Below are 17,549 nucleotides of genomic sequence, written 5' to 3' on the forward strand. Positions count from 1 at the left end.
TCCGAGGCTCCGGTGCGGCTATCCCGGGTCTCCAGCGCGCGCGTCCCGGGGCTCTGAACTGCGGCTGCTCCCGGAGCACCGGGCCCGGGTTGTTGCCTTTCTCGCAGTGCGGGGCGGTGCGGGGCTTGTCCCGGGGCGGTGCTAGGTCGGGTCCCGAAGCGATGCGGGGCGGTCCCGGCCCAGGCAGGCGGTCCCAGGGCGGTCCCAGTGAGATGCAGAGCGTTCCCGGATCGGTCCCCGGGCGATAAGGGCGGTCACAGGGCGTTGACGAACCGAGACGGGGCGGTCCCAAGGCGGTTCCGGGGCCATGCGAGGCGGTCCCGGGGCAATGCGGGGCGGTCCTGGGCCGGTCCCGGGACGATGCGGGGCGGTCCCGGGGCGGTCCCGTGTCCGCCCTTATAGCGGCGGCGGCGGCGGTTCCCGGGGCGGCGCGGCCGCCATGGACCTGCACATCCTGGAGCACCGGGTGCGGGTGCTGAGCCTGGCCCGCCGCGGGCTCTGGCTCTACACCCACCCGCTGCTCAAGCTGCTCTTCCTACCCCAGCGCTGCCGGTACCGGCTTTTCTCCCCCCACCACCCTCCTCCTCCTCTTCTTCCCCCGACTCCCGGCCCCGGGAGACGCTGGCGGTTTTGAGGTCAGCAGCACCGATTTTTTTTTGCTTCAGATGCAAGTTCTTCAGCCTGACGGAGACCCCCGAGGACTACACGGTCATGCTGGACGAGGAGGGCTTCAAAGGTACCGAGCGGTGGCCCCCTGGCAGAGCGGGCTGGCACCGCAGGCACGGGCTGTGAGCGTCCCCAGCCCGGCTCCGCGCCTGGGCCGCAGGGAGCGAGTCCCGGCTTGTGCTTGGCTCCCTCGGAACATGCCCATCCCGTCCCTTGGCGCCTGCGCCGGGGATGTACCGGCTTGCCCGGCCGAGGCTCTCCCGGCGTGGCTGCCCTCGCTCCGACAGCCCCTCCCGGGCAGAGCCGTCACCCGGCTCGTGGCACCGGGCTGAAGTGCCACCCGAATCCCGGGTGCTCCCGGCAGGGCGCAAACACCTCCCGGGATGCCCGCGGGCAGCGCTCCAGGCTCTTGCAGCGCTCCTGTCATCATTCCCGCGTCCGATTTCATCCCGGCCCTCCTCGCGGTGAGGGCCAACTGGAGCTTTGGCAGAGGAGGGCAAAGCACAGGCCCAGCCAGGCTGCCAGGGGTGAGCGCTGTCTGACAGCAGGGTCCCGTTTTTGGGTTGTCCTGCGGTGGTTTTATCCCTTCCAAGCCAGTCCCTCTCCCAGGGAGGTGCCATTTGGTGACGTCCCCAGCGCCGGTGGCCCGGCGCGTGCCGTGCATCACCCTCACCGCCAGCCCTGCCGCGGTACCGGCCCAACGGGCTGAGCCGGAGGGTCCGGATCCCGGCCCGCCTTCCCCCGCCCAAACCTTCCTACCGAGGCCGCAGGAGCTGGGCGCAGCGCAGCCTTGGCCGGGACCCAAGGAGCAAGGGCCAGCGCTCCGGCCAAGGGCGCTCACGGCCACGTCCCAGGCTCACCTCCTTGTGCTGTGGAACGGGACCGTGTCCCGGGCTCTCCCCGCTCCCAGAGCCAGAGCTGTTCCCCATGTATTGTTTTATTTTGGGGCCTGCAGACAAATATTCCTCAATCCCGAGGGGAGGGCGGGAAGTGCTGAACAATGGTCCTGGAGCCTGCGGCCCCGCAGTGCCCTGTGAACCCCCCTTGGCTGGGGGCTGCCAGTGTCCCCCCACTGCCGGGCTGGAAGGGCACCCCCAGCAGAGGAGAGCTGCACCCCTCATTCCCTTGGGATCAGGGTAAAGCCCCGGGGTGGGTGACACGGGGACAGCGAGGTCCCCTTGCATTCAGCCTCGCCCAGGGTGGTGTTGAAAAGCAATTAAACACTGAGCTCTGGGACAGGTCCCCATGTCCCCGAGCCCCTGTCCCGCCCCCCTGTTCCCAGCACTGTGCCCTGGGCCGGAGCCGAGGCTGTTCTGGCGCTTCCTGCACAGGAACAGGCGCTGGGAACACCCGCCGGGCCCTGGATCCGGCCCCGCTCCCGCCCTGCCCCGCGCCGAGTTTGGGAGCGGGGTCCAGAGCCTGTCCCCCGAGGGGTCCCCTCAGTGCCTGCTGCACCCTCCCCCGTGCGACCTCCCCCACCACTGGTGTGATGAGTCTGGGGTCTCAGCTGGGCTTGGGCACCGGGTGCCCACTGAAGGGCTGGGGGCTTGTGTGATCTCCCACGGGAGCTGCTCCCACCTTTCCTGCATGGGAGGAGAGGACTGGAGACCCCCTGGGGGCCCGGGCCCGTCCCGTGCTGGGGAGGGGAGCCCAGAGAGGAGGGGGCAGCCTGGCTGAGTCCTGGGGTGCCCCAGCAGTGCCGGCCCCTCTCCTGGGCAGGACGGTGGGAGGCAGGAGCCGCTGGCCTATGCCCACCCTGCCAACACCAGCAGATTTTTGGGAAGCAGCTGTGGCCCTCTGCCAGCCTGGGCTCTCTCCACCAGGCTGGCACCAGGTGCTGAGACCCCCAGGTCAGCGAGGTGACCCTCCCCTTGTCCCCTCCAGTGCCCTGTGTGCATCCCGGAACATCCCTGGTGGTGGGCACTGGGCTGGGGGTTCCTGGGGGCAGAGGCTGAGCTGGGCAGCCCCACGGCCCTGGTGGTGCTGGTTTTGGGGTGCAATGCCAACACCCCCCTGCACCCAGCCTGAGGTGCTGGCACAGGGAGGAGCAACACATTGTGGGGTTTGGAGGGCTTAGCCTTGGCCCCACTTGTCCCTATGGCCAAATCCCAGTGTGGAGCAGCTGAGCCCTGTCTGGCTCATTCCACCTGTGGATGGGACTCGTCTCCACCCCCAAACCAGCGTCCCCACACCTGGGGCTGATCCTGCCTTGGGGATCACCCAGGGGACAGTGTGGCACGCAGTGCCTGAGCTGGCGCTGGCTCTGTGTCCGGCTGTGCCGAGCCCTGCGGAGCCACCTGCCTCAGCGTCCCTTGTCCCTCGCAGAGCTGCCACCCTCTGAGTTCATGCAGGTGGCAGATTCCACGTGGCTGGTGCTCAGCGTCGTCTCCAATGGGCGGGAGCCCCCCGGCTGCCAGGCCACCGGTGTCACCAAGATCGCGCGCTCGGTCATCGCGCCGCTGGCCGAGCACCACGTCTCGGTGCTGATGCTCTCCACGTACCAGACCGACTTCATCCTGGTGAGTGACGGGCACGGGGACACATGGCTGGCCGCCCGAGGGCCGCTCTGGGCCCTGAGGAGGGGTGGCAGAGCAGGCCCTGATCCCGCTCCCCGGGCAGGTGCGGGAGCGGGACCTGCCCGTGGTGATCCACACACTGGCCGGGGAGTTCGACATCTACAAGGAGGAGGGTGGCGAGTGTGTCCCTGTCACCTGCGATGACGTGAGCAACGGCTTCCTCAAGCCCAAGCCACGTGAGTGACACTGGGCTCTGCGTCCCCTGGGGCCACCCAGTCCCACCCCGATGCCCCAGTACAGATGGTGGTACCCATATCCTTGAGGGACCTCCAGAGCCACCCTGTCCCAGGGCCACCAAGTCCCCAGTGAGATGATCCAGTTCCCACCAGGGGAACCCACATCTTAGGGGGACCCCCAAGGCCATCCTGTCCCCAGACCACACTGTCCCAGAGCCATCCAGTCCCTGCCAAGGTGCTCCTGCTCCCACCAGTGGTGCATATGTGGTGGCCTGCACCCACCTACGTACCTGAGGGACCCCACCAAGATGCTCCAGTTCCCACTGGAGATGCCCAGCTGGGGCCGCCCAGTTCCCACCGATGTGCTGCAGCTCCCACCGGTGGTACCCACATCCTTTGGCACCCCCGGGCTGCCCCTCTGCTCCCCGGGAGACTTGGGGCTGTGGGCGCGGTGGCCACGGGGTGGCACTGCGGGACTGTCCCCGAGCTGTCCCCAGGCCTGACGCGCGGCCGTTCCCCTGCCAGCCGCCAGCCCCACGCTGCACCCGGTGCAGAGCCCCCAGACGCGCTTCTGTGTCCTGACGGTGGCCCCCGACACGCTGCCCGCCATCGCCACCATGCTCATCGACGTCCTCTTCTACTCCCACAGGTGAGTCCCGGGGACGGGGACGTGGGGGTGGCCTCTTGCCTGCTGCCAGCTGAGCTGTGGTGACATTGGTCCCAGCGGGTTTTCAGACTCTGGGCGTGTTTTCCAAACTGGTTTTGTCTTCCCCGGAGCTGCACTGTGAGGGGTGGGAACCCCGAGGTGACCCGAGGGACAAAGCCACCCTTGTACCAAATCCCAGGGGGGAGACTGTAAAGCAGAGGGAGGATGGTTTGGGAAGGGCAGTGGGAATGGTGCTGGGGGGAGGGAATGCTCCTGGCGGGGTTCTCCTGTGTCCCCTGGTGGCCCTGCTGGTGGGTCCCTTCTGGTGGCATGCTCCTGCTCCAGAGTGACCCTGGCCTTTTGAGAATGCCCCAAAACTTGGTGTCACCTGTGAGTTGCAGTCCCTGTGGGGACCACCTGCTCCTGTCCCCTCTCTCTCACCCTGCAGCACCCCAGCATGATGCTCAGACACCCAGTGCCACCACCAAGCCCTTCTTCTCCCCATTTTGGGGGTGGTGACCCCTCTCTGTGTCCCCTTGCCCCTCAGCAGCCCCCCGTGGGATGCAGCCGCTGGCAGCCAAGACCTTGACTCCATCACCTTCTTCTCCTTCTCCCTCATCGAGGGCTACATCTCCATCGTGATGGATGCTGAGACCCAGAAGCGGTAGGTGCCATCTGTCTGTCTGTCCCTCTGTCCCTGGCTCTGGGGGCTCAGGGAGGGGGTGACACTTGGTTTCATCCCCCTCAGCTTCCCCAGTGACCTCCTGCTGACCAGCTCGACGGGGGAGCTGTGGCGCATGGTGCGCATCGGGGGGCAGCCCCTCGGCTTCGGTGAGCGTGCCCGTGGTGGCCGTGTCCCCTCTCTTGCCCCTGCCACCCCGAGGGTGCTGTGGGGCACTGCTGTCCCCGCCTGTCCCCATGGCAGTGACCTGAGCCCCCTTTGCCCCCAGACGAGTGTGGCATCGTGGCGCAGATCGCGGAGCCGCTGGCGGCCGCCGACATCTCGGCCTATTACATCAGCACCTTCAACTTCGATCACGCCTTGGTGAGCCCTGTCCCTTCCCGGGCACCCCTGCCAGCCCCGGGGTGTCCCCTGAGGCTGACACCCCCTCTGTCCCCTGGCAGGTCCCCGAGGAGGGCATTGCTGAGGTCATCCAGCTGCTGCAGCAGCGGCAGGAGAGCGGCAGATAGCGGCTGGCCGTCCCCAGGCTGACTGTCCCAGCGTGGCGTCTCCCCTCCTCCCACTCCTGTCATTAATTGTTCATTTTAATGATCCCCCAGCACAGGACAGAGCCGGGCACAGCATCGCTCCCTCTGTGCTGGGGATGTGGTGGCTTTGGGGACGTGGTGGCCTTGTGGCAGTGGGCACTGGCCCCAGGAGAGGGGTCAGTCCCTGGGCGCCATCCTCTCCCTCTAGCTCTGCCTGTGCGGGGTGGGTGACCCGGGGAGAGAGGGTGTGCCCAGGTGGAGGGGACACGGGGGAGGGGACATGCCAAAGAGCAGTGATGTGCCACCATGGTGCTATAGGGGACAGCCTGGGGATGTGTCCCCTTGGGAAGGGAGAGGTGGCCATGATGCTCAGGGACAGCCCTGGAGCAGCCCCGTGGAGGGGAGAGCATTCCTGGAGCTGGGGTTACCCCTGGCACCCCAACAATCTCCACGGGGGCAGTGGGGGGGCTCTGGTTCAATGCCAGCCCTGGCTGTCACCTGTCATGGAGGGGTGACAGTGACTCCCAGCCCCTCACAAGTTGTATTTTCACATAGTTTTTGATAAGTCAATAAAATTCTTATTATTTTTATTTCTGTGTATCCCAGGGAGGTTGCCCAAAGCTGGTCTCTGTGTTGGTGGCAGGGCCTGGGATGGGACAGGGGGACAGAGTCTGGCTGTGAGGTGACTGGGACACGGCCACTTTTTCTATTCTGTATTTTGGGTGAAAAAATGGGTTAAAGCTGCAGTCCCCAGCAAATCACCGACCCTGGGGAAACCCAGGCCCATATTTATTCTCTCCCCCTGCCCCACACTGGGCCAAACTGGGGAGAAACTGAGGCAGGAGCTTGACCCCAGGCCTGGGGATGTCCCATCACACTGCCACCGTGTCCCCACATCCTCTTCCCTTCCTGTCCCCAAAACCCCTCCCCTGCTCTCCCACGTTCTGGGCAGGACTGTGCCCCCATCCTGGCACGTCGTGCCCACGTCAGCCCCACGCTCTTGCAGCCACCAGCTTCCTGCCAGCGCTCCGGGCGCTCTCTTTCCTGTCTCGCTCCCTTCTCCGAGTCATGGGACGCCGGTGACGCGCGGTGGCGATGAAGAAATTGCTGCTGGCCGTGCGGTCACCGGCGCTATTTCTGTCCCTCCTGGGTATTGCACAGCCCTGGCCACACGCCTGCCATCAGCGAGTGGCCACCACCGTGGTGTCCTGCTGGCCCAGCCCGGGGGGTGACAGTGCCATATGGAGGGGCCAGGGCCAGCTGTGGCCAGGGGAGAGCTGAGGCTGGGAGCCCTGATCCCCCTCATGGCAGGGCATGGACGGATGGATGGATGGATGGATGGATGGATGGATGGATGGATGGATGGATGGATGGATGGATGGATGGACGGACAAGTGGACATCTGGTGAACAGCCTGTCGAGGCAGCCTGAGGGATGGACAAACCGCTGTGGAGCGAGCAAGATCTTCTCCTGGTTCTTCCACCTCTCCAGGACAGCCCTGCCCACCCCGGCCTCACGTAACCCACCCCAGCCGCCCCCTCTGCCGGGGAGGCTGCGGGGAGGAGGAAGAGGAGGAGTCGTCAGAGGCAGCGGGTGGAGGAAGCAGACCGTGCAGGTCGTGGCGCGGCTGGGCAGGGAAATTCTGGGAAAGCAAAGCACTTCTAAAAGTGAGTGACCTCTGCATCCTTCTTCCTGGAAGGAGCTGTTCGTTTCTGCGTTGTGTCCCTGCGCCTCCACCGAAATCTCCAAATGCGTAAATTCGGCCAGGGTCACCAAAATCAACGGGATTGCGACACGCCTCGACACGCTGAGCGGAGACATTCACCTTTAAGGAAGGGGAAAGCCCCTGTCGGTGCCGGGCTCCGCCTGCCAGGAAGGGGAACCCAGGGGGACAGAGGGGACTGCCCTGGGTGCCGCGGGCTGTGCCGAGGCCGTGCCGAGCCCCAGGGCTCTCCCAGGGCAGTGTTGCACAAGGGGCAGCTCTGCCTCGGGCAACAGGCGGTGCCCTCGGTGTTCCCGTGGGTGCTGCCGGGCACAGAGGCTAAACCTGGTGTCCCCCACTCGGTTCAGCACCCAAATTTGTCACCCAGAGGTGTGGGTGGGTGTGAGCAGGCAGACGGAGCATCCCATGGAGCATCCCCCGGAGCATCAGGCAGTGCTGGGATGCTGTGCACTTCCCACATCCCCACCTCCCTCCTTGCCAGGGCAGATTTTTGCCTCCCACAGCTGAATTGGGGATGCGAACCCCCCCGTGGTGGCACATGGGTGACATCCCCATCCCCGCTGCCAGCCGCCACGGCCCTCTTTTGCATTGGGGTTTCGGGGCAGCCGGCACTGGTTTCAGTTCAAGCTGTCGGGTGCAGAGGGGTGACACCAGCGTGAACCAAAAAGTCTCTGTCCCAAGAAGCCAGGATCCGGGAGTCCTGCGGGATCCGGGTGAGCGGTGGCACCGCAGCCTCCCCGCACAGTCCCGGACTCCCTCGAGGAACTGACTCGAAGAACATCCCCACCAACTCTTCCCCCGCCCTGCTCTCACCCTGCTCATTGGCCCCCGGACTTCACTTCTCTCTGCCTTTCCTTCGGAGGGGAGGGTGACTCGGGTGCGCTTTAAAACCGCGCTTCCCCCTCGCCGAGCGCTCAAGGAAGTGCCTTTGCGCGCCCGGCAGCCCCGGGCGGACACCCTGCCCCGGCCATGCGGTGCGACGGGCGGCCCTGGGCAGTGCTGGCAGGTACGTGCGTGCCCGTGTGTGCCCGTGTGTGCCCGTGTGTGCCCGTGTGTGCCCGTGCGTGCCCGTGGGCCCTGGCCCCGCGTCCCCTCTCGCTCGCCCCGGCCGGAGCCGCGGAGGGAGCGCGGCCGCGGGGCCCCCGTGGCTGTTGAGTCAGCGGTGCCGGGGCAGATGGCACCGCGGCTGTGCCACGGCTGTGTCGCCTCCCGCTGTGGCACACGGGGAGCACTGGGAGCGGGCAGACTGGGAGAGAGGGGATGCTGGGAGCGGTAGGCAGGAGGGGACAGTTTGGGACCAATGGCAGAAGGTCAGGGGTCAGCTTGCCCAAAGGGACAGAGGCTGTGTGTCAGCCCAGCGCCGTATCCAGAGTTCTGTGGGTGGCAGAGGGACTGGGACAGTGACTGGCAGAGCCGGACAGCGGGACTGGATCCGGGAGTGTCGCTGCTGTCCCCTCCTTTGCGGTGGCCCCCGCTGGCAGGGGGAGCTGCTGGAGCAGCTGCCGTGGTTGGTCTGTGCATCACGGCCACTCCACAGCACCTCGGCACCCTCCTCCTCCTCCTCCCGCCGGGTGCCAGCAGGTTTTTGGCGCAGGGGCTGTGTCTGTGGTGCAGGCAGCATTCCTGGCACGGGGGTGGTGACCCTGTGAGAGAGGGCTGGCCCTGCACCCAGCGATGCCCCAACGGCCCCTGAGTCCCTCCTCTTCGTCCCCAGCTGTCGCCAAAGGGCTCCTCATCCTCTGGGCAGTGCCGGGCCAGGGGGGCAGGTCCCCGCTGGCCCCCACCGTGCAGCAGACCCAGGCGCTGGTGAGGCTCATGGCCGAGGACGCACAGCAGCTCTTCACCTTCTACGTGAGTCCCCTTCCCCGGGGCGAGGGGTCACGCCTGCCCCCTCCACAGGGCAGCCGGGGGACGGTCCCGGCGCTGCTTCCACATCCCTGATCTTCCCCTCCAATCTCTGGGCAGGAGAAGGAGCAGCACCTGGACATCCATAAAATCTGCCGCACCAACAACACCCCCGAGTGGCTGCAGAGGCCGGCCAAGGGGCCCTGGGGGCTGCGGAGGCTGCGGAGGCCCATGATCCACATGGAGCAGGCGCTGCAGGACATCATCCGCCACCAGCGCGACCTCCACCACCCCGAGGCCGAAATCCTTCACCGCTTGAACAGGACCCACCGGAAGGTGCGAGCGCTCCTCAGCAACCTGGCCGGGCTCTTCCCGGCCCCCGGCCCCCGCCCCGGCCGCCGGCCCCTCCCCAGCCCCGCGGCATCCCTCGGCATCTTCCAACAGAAGCTGCAGGGGTGCCAGATCCTCTGGAGCTACGCCCGCTTCATGGCCGAGCGCAGCGCCGAGCTGGGCGCCGGGAGCCGCCGGACGCGCCGGGAGAAGGGGAGATCGCCCCGGGGCTCACGGCTGCCCGCACGGCCCTAGGGCAGCCCCGCCGGCACCGGAGCGCCCGTCTGCAGCTCCATCATCTCCAGCATCTCCATCTCCATCCCACGTGAGGCGATCCCAACCCCATTCCCAGGATGGAGAGGCATCCGATGGCCGGGATGCCCCACGGAGCCCTTCTCGCCTCACCGGAGCGAGGGCTCGGATGCACCGACAGCACCGCCCGCCGCTTCGGCTCCTCGTGGGGACCCTGCTGTCCCCGAGCCACCGCTGGGCTGCAGGACAGCCCTGGCTGGCTCTCCCACGTCCTGCCCACCTTTCCCGTGCATCCAGGTGGCCCCAGTGGAGCCGGGTGTCCCCCGGGTGCCCAGCTGTTCCCTGTCCCCGAGCCCTGCTGGATTTTCCAGTGATTCAATGGGTCGGCTGACACAGCCTGACTCAGAGCTGCTCGCCCAGCACCCGCCGCCGGGCCCACGGAGAGCGCCGCTGCCACCGGCGGCTGTCACCGGTGTTGTCACCCCCTGCCTGCCCGCCGCCAGCTCTGCTCCCAGGGAGAAGCTGGGAGTGGAATCCTGTGTCCCTGCATGGTCTGGGTGTCCCGCTGTGCTCGGTGTCCCCGAGCTCAGTGTCCCTTTGCACATCCCTGTGCTCTCAGTGTCCCCTGTGCTCTCAGTGTCCCTGTGCTCTCAGTGTCCCTGTGCTCTCAGTGTCCCCGGGCTCTCCTGCACACCGGGTGTTCCCATACTCCCAACATCCCTGTCTCCTCCGTGTCCCCCCCCCCACCCCAGCCTCCTGTGCCACCACAGCCCTGACTGTGCCCAGCAGGGACTCGGCTCTGGCCACTGCACTGTGACCGTGGGTGACAGCCCCCACTGCCTCCCCCCTAATTTATACATAATTATTTGTTACTTTATTGTATTTATTGATTGTTAGGGTTAATTTAACTCCTGCAGCTTGCAGAAGTATTTAAGGCCGTTTCTAATATATAAATATCTATTTTTATTATATTTTTTGTACGGTGTTAAACTATGAACATCACAAGGATTTATTTATGAATATTGATATTTTTGGTACACATAGAAGGGCAGTGCCCCCGCCCATGCGGCACTTCTTTATTTTTGTACAATGGCAGAAGGAAATAAAGTGCTGACCTTGGCCCATGGGCCACTGAGACGTCGTGTCCCTGTGTCCCTCTGTCCCTGTGTCTGTGGGCAGAGAGAGGCTGTGTTCTGGTGGCCAGGCTGTGCCTGGTGTCCTCGCCAGGGCACAGGGGATGTGACATGGGGTGGTGTGGGACAAATGGCATGGCACAAGCTGGGATGTGGCCCGTGGCATGGCACACAATGTGAGATGTGGCACAGGACACAGAGTGGCACAGGGCATGTGACATGACAGGCTGTGCTGTGCCACCACAGGGCCTGGCACTGCCAGGGATGTGCCATGCCACGGAACGGCACAGGCCACACGACACCTTGTGCCACATGTCCCAGCCCCCTCTGGGCCATCACCACGGCCACGCTGAGTGCAGTGTCCTGCAGCCTGGCCAGGGCCACCGTGGGGACCGGGCCACCCGCTGCCACCGGTCCCTCTGAGTCAAAAATCCCAAGACCTGGTCATGTGTCCCCGTGGAGTCACTCGTTCCTGTGGTGCCGTGTGCCGGAGCGCTCGGCTCTGCCCGGCACCGTGCCTGACTCAGTCCTGGCAGTGCCACCGGGACGGCCACCACGGCCAGCTGGGGACACTCGTGGTGGGACAATGTCACCATGAAGCAGCCCGGGCCAGCTCGGCGTGCTGTGAGTGACTGTGGAAGTGACCGTGACTGTGCCACCACCAGGCCACCCAGCCAGCTCTGGGGAGGGCTGCGGAGGGGAGGGCGCAGGTACGTGACCCCCCGGGAGGGCTGGGGGACCCCGAACACAGGGTGACACCAGCTGAGTGTCACTGAAGGGCTGGTGGCTTCTCTGGTGTCCCCAAGGGGTCACCCAAGGGAACCCCAATGCCCACTCATGGGAAAAGCCTGTGGCACTGCTGGGGTGACACTGCTGGGATGGCACTGCTGGGGTGACACTGGTGGGGTGGAAGGAGTGGGGTGGCACCACTGGGGTGACATTGGTGGGCACGAGGACAGGGGGAGGCAGCCCTGGCAGGGACCCATGGTGAGTCGAAGGGGAATTCGGTGCCCTCCTTCATCGAGCTCTGGATTTCCCCAGGCCAGGAGCCCCTGCCCTGTTCAGCCCCTGCTCAGCCCCCCGGGAGGGCTCCCCGGACACCCCCCGACACCCCCGGACACCCCTGGACACCCCCGGACACCCCCCAGCCTCATCCCCACTCCTGGGGGACACCCGGGGCTTTTGGTGACCCTGGAATCGGGGTGTCCCCCTGCTCGGGGACACCGCGGGATGGGGACCTGGAGGGGAGCCAGAGGGGGTAATAATGGGGCGTGGGGGGAAATTATAGGGTGGGACAGTAAAAGGGGGGAGCCGGGGCAGTTCTAAGAGGGGCAGGGGGACAGCGATGGGATGGGGACAGCAGGAGGGGACAGCTGCTGGCTGGGGACAGCTGCTGGCTGGGGACAGGAGAGGTCTGGGGTGGGGAAGGGGCAGGGGGCAGCTCCAGAGCAGGGATTGGCTGGGTCAGTTCCGAGTTGGGATGGGGCGGCGGGGGCAATTATGGGATGGGGAGAGGCCATTTCTGGGCCGGGGCAGCAGGGGGCAGCACGGGGACAGGGATGGGACAGGGAGGGGACAGGGATGGGACAGGGATGAGCGGACCTGGAACAGGGATGAGGAGGGGGCAGCACAGGGACAGGGAAGAGGAACAGCAAGGGGACAGGGATGGGGCAGAGAGGCGTCATGGGTACCGGATGGGGACAGGGACGGGGGTGGGGGTGTCTGCGATGGAGCTGAGGACAGCGATGGGCAGGGATGCTCAGAGGGCAGCGCTCGGAGGGGCCCAGAGAAGCAGCAGCGGTGGCCTCGGAACGCCCGGGGCTTGTCCTCTTGTCCCTGGGCAGGTCGGCGGTGGGGACAGAGGGGGCAATGGGGACACTGGGGACACTTGGGACAGCTGTCCCCTGACCAACCTCCTCCAGCTCCCCCAAACCCCACAGGCCCCCGGCCCTCAGTCTCTCCTGACAGGGAGGGCTCCCCCGGCCCCCTTCCCGCTCCCTCCTCGGGACACCCCGTCCCTGTCACGGCCTCCTCACGCTCCTGCAGCCCCGCTCCTGCTGCCCGTCTCCACCGGCATCGGCGATATTCCTGCTGCCAAAGGGGTTGGGGAAAGGGATATTCCTGGGCATCATCTCCCCTCCTGGCACCTCCCACCCTGGCATCTCCATTCTGCCGTCTCCCTGTCCGGAGCAGGAATTCGGGTTTTCCCACCGGAGCATCCCCCCTGCACAGGTCCAGCATCTCCCCGCGGGTTTGTCTTTTTTTCTGGAGAAACCCCATCCTTTAATCCTAACGCTTTTGCCCCAAGGGCTGAGCTGCAGGTGGGGACATCGGTGCCATCTTGGTGATGCCACCATGACCAGGGGTCCCACACCCCTCGGGGGACCCCAAAGCTCAGCTCAGCCTCAGCCTAGACTCAGTTGCCCCGGGAAATCCAAGAAAAGGGCAAATCTATGTCAAGCCCTGCACACACCCCCCCGGGAGTTCCCCTATGCCAATAATTAAGCGCTATTAATTCCTCAGCTAATTAGGCGCGTCAGGCCATCAGATGTCCATCAATATGTGATGTGCTGCTCCCCATATCCCAAAAAGAATGGGATGAGGCTGCAGGGAGGGAGATGGAGCTCCTCGTCCCCGCCCTCACAGTCCCCAGCTCATCCCTGATGTCCCGCTAAGACCAGACTGGCTAAACTGGGCTGGGGCATCAATGCCACCGGCAGACCAGGCTGCTCCTTGCACGGGGAAACTGAGGCACGCAGCAGCTATGGCCCGACCCAGCCAGCACAGAGGGGTCTTCTTGTCCCCCCCTGGCAGTGTCCCCTCCCACAAAGGGAGGACGCCCGGGGTCGTGGTGGCTCTTGCGCCATCGCTCCTGGACTGTCACCGCCGGTTCACCTGCCGGGGCACAAACTTGCTAAACCTGATTAAAGCTGCAGCTCAGCCCCGGTGAGAGAAAAATACAGAGAAGGACAAAAAAAATCCATTTAACCTGTTTTTCACCCAAATCGGGCAGCGAACAACCTCGCAGTGTCCTGATCCCGTGGAGTGACCCAGAGCCCTCCTGTCTGCTCCAGCACCCTCTGCCCGCTCCAGGCAGGGGACAGCTCCGCCGAGGGAAGGGTTAACCTTGGGGGGGCCGGTCCGGCCTCTCCCCTGGGTGGGTTTGTCCTTTTTCCTGCAGAAAACCCACCCTTTACTGATAATACTTTTGCCCGAAGGGATGAGCCAGCGGCGGGCTGGGGGACACCGCTGCCACCGCGGCCATCCCACCGTGACCGAGGAGTGCGGCACCCACCACCACTTCCCCTCGCCTTCCATCCCTCCAAAACCCCAAACAAGCCCCAAACCAGACTTTTTTACCTCCTTCATTTTATTGCCTGCTCCGGCAGCCGGCGGGGAAGCCTCGGCCCGGGGAGGGGGACCCGGGGGTGAAAGCGCTTGCGGCTCCCGAGCCGCAGCCCCGCGCCTTCTGCGCCGCGCCTCGACAGCCCCGAACCCCACGTGCGGCCGTGCACCTCCCTCGGGGGGCTTCAATTCATCCCTCCCAGCCCACTTCAATTCACCACTTGCCAGAGACCGCGCTTAAAACAAAGGACACAAAATACCGTGTGTCATCAACGACTTTTAAGAGTTTATTTCTAAGAGTGATCAGCCAGTGCCCTCCGACTTCCTTCAATAGAAGCAAAGATACTCGATGATTCTCCCAGCCCCCCCTTCTTCTCCTCCCTCTTCTTACAACACAGGCTGGACCGGTATATAAACCCCGAGAAGTCCCCCAGTATGAACATGAATTTCTGAAAACTTCCTCTGCCAACACCAATCCCTATTAAGTCGCTCCCGGGACGCGGCTCACAATGAAGTTCGTACCGGCAGGTAAAAAAAAAAAAAAAAAAAATTCGACTTTGGGGATACTATTTCCCCTTCTCCCCCTCCCCCTTTTTTCCTCCCCCTCCCCTCCTTTTGCCGGTGATGCTCGGGTGCAGGCGGGTCCCGGCTGGATGCCGCCGCTGGAGCCGGAGCGAGGCTCCCGCCGCGCTGCGTCCCCCCCGGGATGAGCATCTCTGGGAATTGGCAGCGGGAGCGGAGCGCGGCGCTGGCGCGGTCCAGCCAACATCTGGACACTTATATAACTGGAAATGCTTCCAAGGAAAAAAAAAATCTCAAGGAGGGGGGGATTTTTTTTTTATTTTTTGTACTTTTAAATACTTTCTCCCCCCCCCACTCCTGCTTATCCTCCTTCTGGGTCTCCCGATGCCTCAAGCCGCTGCCGGGAGCGGTGGAAGGATGGGGAGGCTGCCAAGAGCAGGAGGGGGGTCGGAGGGAGCAGCCCCCAGCCCAGAAGCCGTTCTGGGGGTCCCACGGGGCAGCACCCACCGGGGACTCCCCACCCACCCCGGTCCCCGGCACACGTGGAGCAGAGCCTCTCCCTGCCCAGCTGTGAATGGGCGGAACAGCGGCCGGGGGGACACAGCGAGAGGGGCTCCTGAGGGGTCAGGGAATCTGCATCCCCTGGGGGGGCGCGGGGGGCAGGGTCCTCCCGTGCCGTGCGGGAGGGGAGCGGCGGGTCAGGGGCTGGAACACGCCCAGGTAAGTCCTGTCCCACCTGGGCAGGGTAAATAAATCGAGGCTTGGATTACCCGGCACCGGCGGCACGTCCGAGGCGCTGACAAGTGCGGGCGAACTTCGGCGCTCGTCACGGCCCGGGGACCCCCACCCTGCCGGGGCCCTGCTGGTGTCATCCAGGTCACCCAGCGGCGGGGACACCCTGGCCACCCTCCCCGAGGCTGCCCAGCGCGGTGACGGGCTCCAGAGGCGGTTTGGCCTCTCCGAGCAGGGATGGATCCCGCTCTGGGGGGGTCCCGGTGGATCGGGGCTTGCAGCGCCCCGCTCTCAGGAGGGGACGCCGGGGCGACCCAGCTGCCGGAGGCTCAAGGGTCCCCTTGTTCCGCGTCCAGGGATTTCCTGGCTGGAGTCTCTGGCAGCTGCGTCGTCTCTCCCCAGGGCTCCTCGGCGCTGCGCCCACTTCTCAGACGGGGAAACTGAGGCAGGCGGTGGGGCCGGGGGCGGGAGGAAGGAGGGAGGGCACGCCGAGAGCAGGTTTCCTTGAGGGAGCCCCGCTGAGTCAGCCGGGCCGGGGTGGGGCCTTGCTCCCGAAGAGCCCGGACCAGGATAACGGAGGAAAAAGCTTCTCGCACGTTTGATTAAGCACGACAGGTCGCCACCGGGCCGGTTGCGAAATGTGGGAATGCTGCGGGGCCCCCCGCCGGGAAGGGAGGCGGGGGAGCGCCTGCCGGGGGGCAGGTGAGGGGGACGGCAGCGGGACGGGAGCTGCGGCACGGCCGGGACAGAGCGGGAGGTCTGGGCATTCCGGCTGAGCTGGACGCACACCCAAGAGGGATCAGTCCCTGCTCCAGCTGGACACCCTCCCTTTGGGTGCTTGGAACCGGGGTCATCCTGCTTGGATGCACCAGCGGCAACGTGTCGGGCCACCACCGCCTCGTCCCGGTCCCCATCGTGACAGCGGCCCCTCTCTCCCCACACAGGCGTCGTGCCCTTCGTGGCCCTGCTCCTGCTGCAGCGGCGGCCCGTGGCCGGCCGGGCGCTGCTGGTGACCGGCTCCGGCTGCCCCAGCCACGGCTTGTGCCGCTCCAACGTGCAGGAGCAGACCCGCAGGCAGGTGGCCGTGCTCAACGCCACCGCCCAGGAACTCTTCAGCCTCTACGTAAGTGGCGCTTGGGGACGGCCGGGGATCACGGCCGGGGGGTTGAGCCACGAGCGCGTGAAGGGGGAGGGTTGGGGACACCGCGGGGACGGTGGCAGGGGGGACAGAGGGGACGTGGGGTGACGCTCGCCTCTCCTCGCAGCTGAAGTGCCAGGGAGAGCCGTTCAGCAGCGAGAGCGACAAGCTCTGCAACCCCGCCGGCATCTTCTTCCCCGCTTTCCGCGTCAACCGGACGAGCGAGAGGAAGGAGGTGATGGTGGCCATGTACAAGCTCTTCGCCTTCCTCAACGCCTCGCTGGGCAACATCACGCGCGACCAGGAGGAGCTCAACCCCACGGCCAAAGAGCTCCTCGAGCGGCTCCACAACACCACCAAGACCACCCGAGGCCTCATCTCCAACCTCACCTGCCTCCTCTGCAAGAACTACAACATCTTCCAGGTGGACGTCAGGTACGGGGACAGCTCCAAGGGCAAGAGCGCCTTCAAGAAGAAGCAGCAGGGCTGCCAGGTGCTCAGGAAGTACGTGCAGGTCATCGGCCAGGCGGCCCGTGTCCTCCTACCTCATCTCAGCCCCTCATGAGCGCCCGCCCCGGCTACGCCGCCTCTCTGCTGCTGGCCAGCCCCCGCCGCTGCCTCCTAAATTTCCTCTTTCCTATTTATTACCCGGACCCTGCGCCGGCCCCATCCGCCCTCCGGTAATTTATTGCCCCTTGAGGGGGTGAACGTCGCAGCCCGGAGTGTCCCGGGCAGGGCAGAGCCAGCACCCAGCAGGACGAGGCAGCGCATCTCCGAGGAGCACGGGCTGGTCCCGGGATGTGCCTCAGCCATCCCCGGGCTCCCACGGGGTGTGGGGAGCTGTGGGGATGGCGGCAGGGCCGGACTCTGTCCCCCACGGATGGTGTCACCACAGAGAGCGCCTGGACAGATCCCCCCGAGCACCGTCTGAAAGCTTCCGTCACTTCCCTGGAGAAAGGATTGTGAGGAAGGACATTGGGATGCAGGGATGCAGGCACGTGGAGACTCCTGCACATTTTAAGGTCTCCTGCAAGGAGCCAAACTAAGGGTACTGCTGGCTGTGCCGGCTCGGGCTGGGTCCCACCATCTGGGACAAGGCCACCTGTGTGGGACAGTCACCGCACTGTGGAGCATCACCCCCCCGCGCGGGCACGGCGGGGCACGGGTCGTCCTCTCCTTTGGAATAGTGCTTTTCCCTTCAGAAGAGCTCTGAATGTACTAACGGCCAAGAGCTGGGCTTTGCACGGCTGAATGCA

At 65.4% G+C, this 17,549-nt stretch overlaps 3 protein-coding genes across 4 annotated transcripts; all 3 read left to right on the top strand.

The window, feature by feature from the left end:
* The first annotated feature begins 415 nt into the window (after positions 1-415).
* CASTOR1 (cytosolic arginine sensor for mTORC1 subunit 1) lies at positions 416-5,834 on the top strand. 2 transcript variants are annotated; one of them, XM_084217118.1, is made up of 9 exons: positions 416-552; positions 666-736; positions 2,992-3,185; positions 3,286-3,418; positions 3,944-4,067; positions 4,612-4,728; positions 4,813-4,895; positions 5,015-5,109; positions 5,190-5,834. In XM_084217118.1, the coding sequence occupies exons 1-9, from the start codon at positions 440-442 to the stop codon at positions 5,253-5,255; spliced, it is 996 nt and encodes a 331-aa protein (XP_084073244.1). In that variant the 5' UTR covers positions 416-439; the 3' UTR covers positions 5,256-5,834. The 2 variants fall into 2 exon arrangements, with proteins under 2 accessions (XP_084073244.1, XP_084073245.1); XM_084217119.1 differs by having other exon boundaries at positions 4,615-4,728.
* Positions 5,835-7,965: 2,131 nt separating this feature from the next.
* Positions 7,966-9,426, top strand: LOC311160305 (uncharacterized protein; the record flags this gene model as incomplete). Its single annotated transcript, XM_084216979.1, has 3 exons — positions 7,966-8,002; positions 8,711-8,847; positions 8,962-9,426. 3 exons carry the CDS (start codon positions 7,966-7,968, stop codon positions 9,424-9,426), a joined length of 639 nt encoding a protein of 212 aa, XP_084073105.1.
* A 4,984-nt stretch (positions 9,427-14,410) lies between these two features.
* Positions 14,411-16,858, top strand: LIF (LIF interleukin 6 family cytokine; the record flags this gene model as incomplete). Its single annotated transcript, XM_084216980.1, has 3 exons — positions 14,411-14,429; positions 16,100-16,278; positions 16,421-16,858. 3 exons carry the CDS (start codon positions 14,411-14,413, stop codon positions 16,856-16,858), a joined length of 636 nt encoding a protein of 211 aa, XP_084073106.1.
* Between the last annotated feature and the right edge of the window lie 691 nt (positions 16,859-17,549).

The sequence above is a fragment of the Fringilla coelebs genome, assembly GCF_963513975.1.
Source record: "Fringilla coelebs genome assembly, chromosome: 17".
Lineage (NCBI taxonomy): Eukaryota > Metazoa > Chordata > Aves > Passeriformes > Fringillidae > Fringilla > Fringilla coelebs.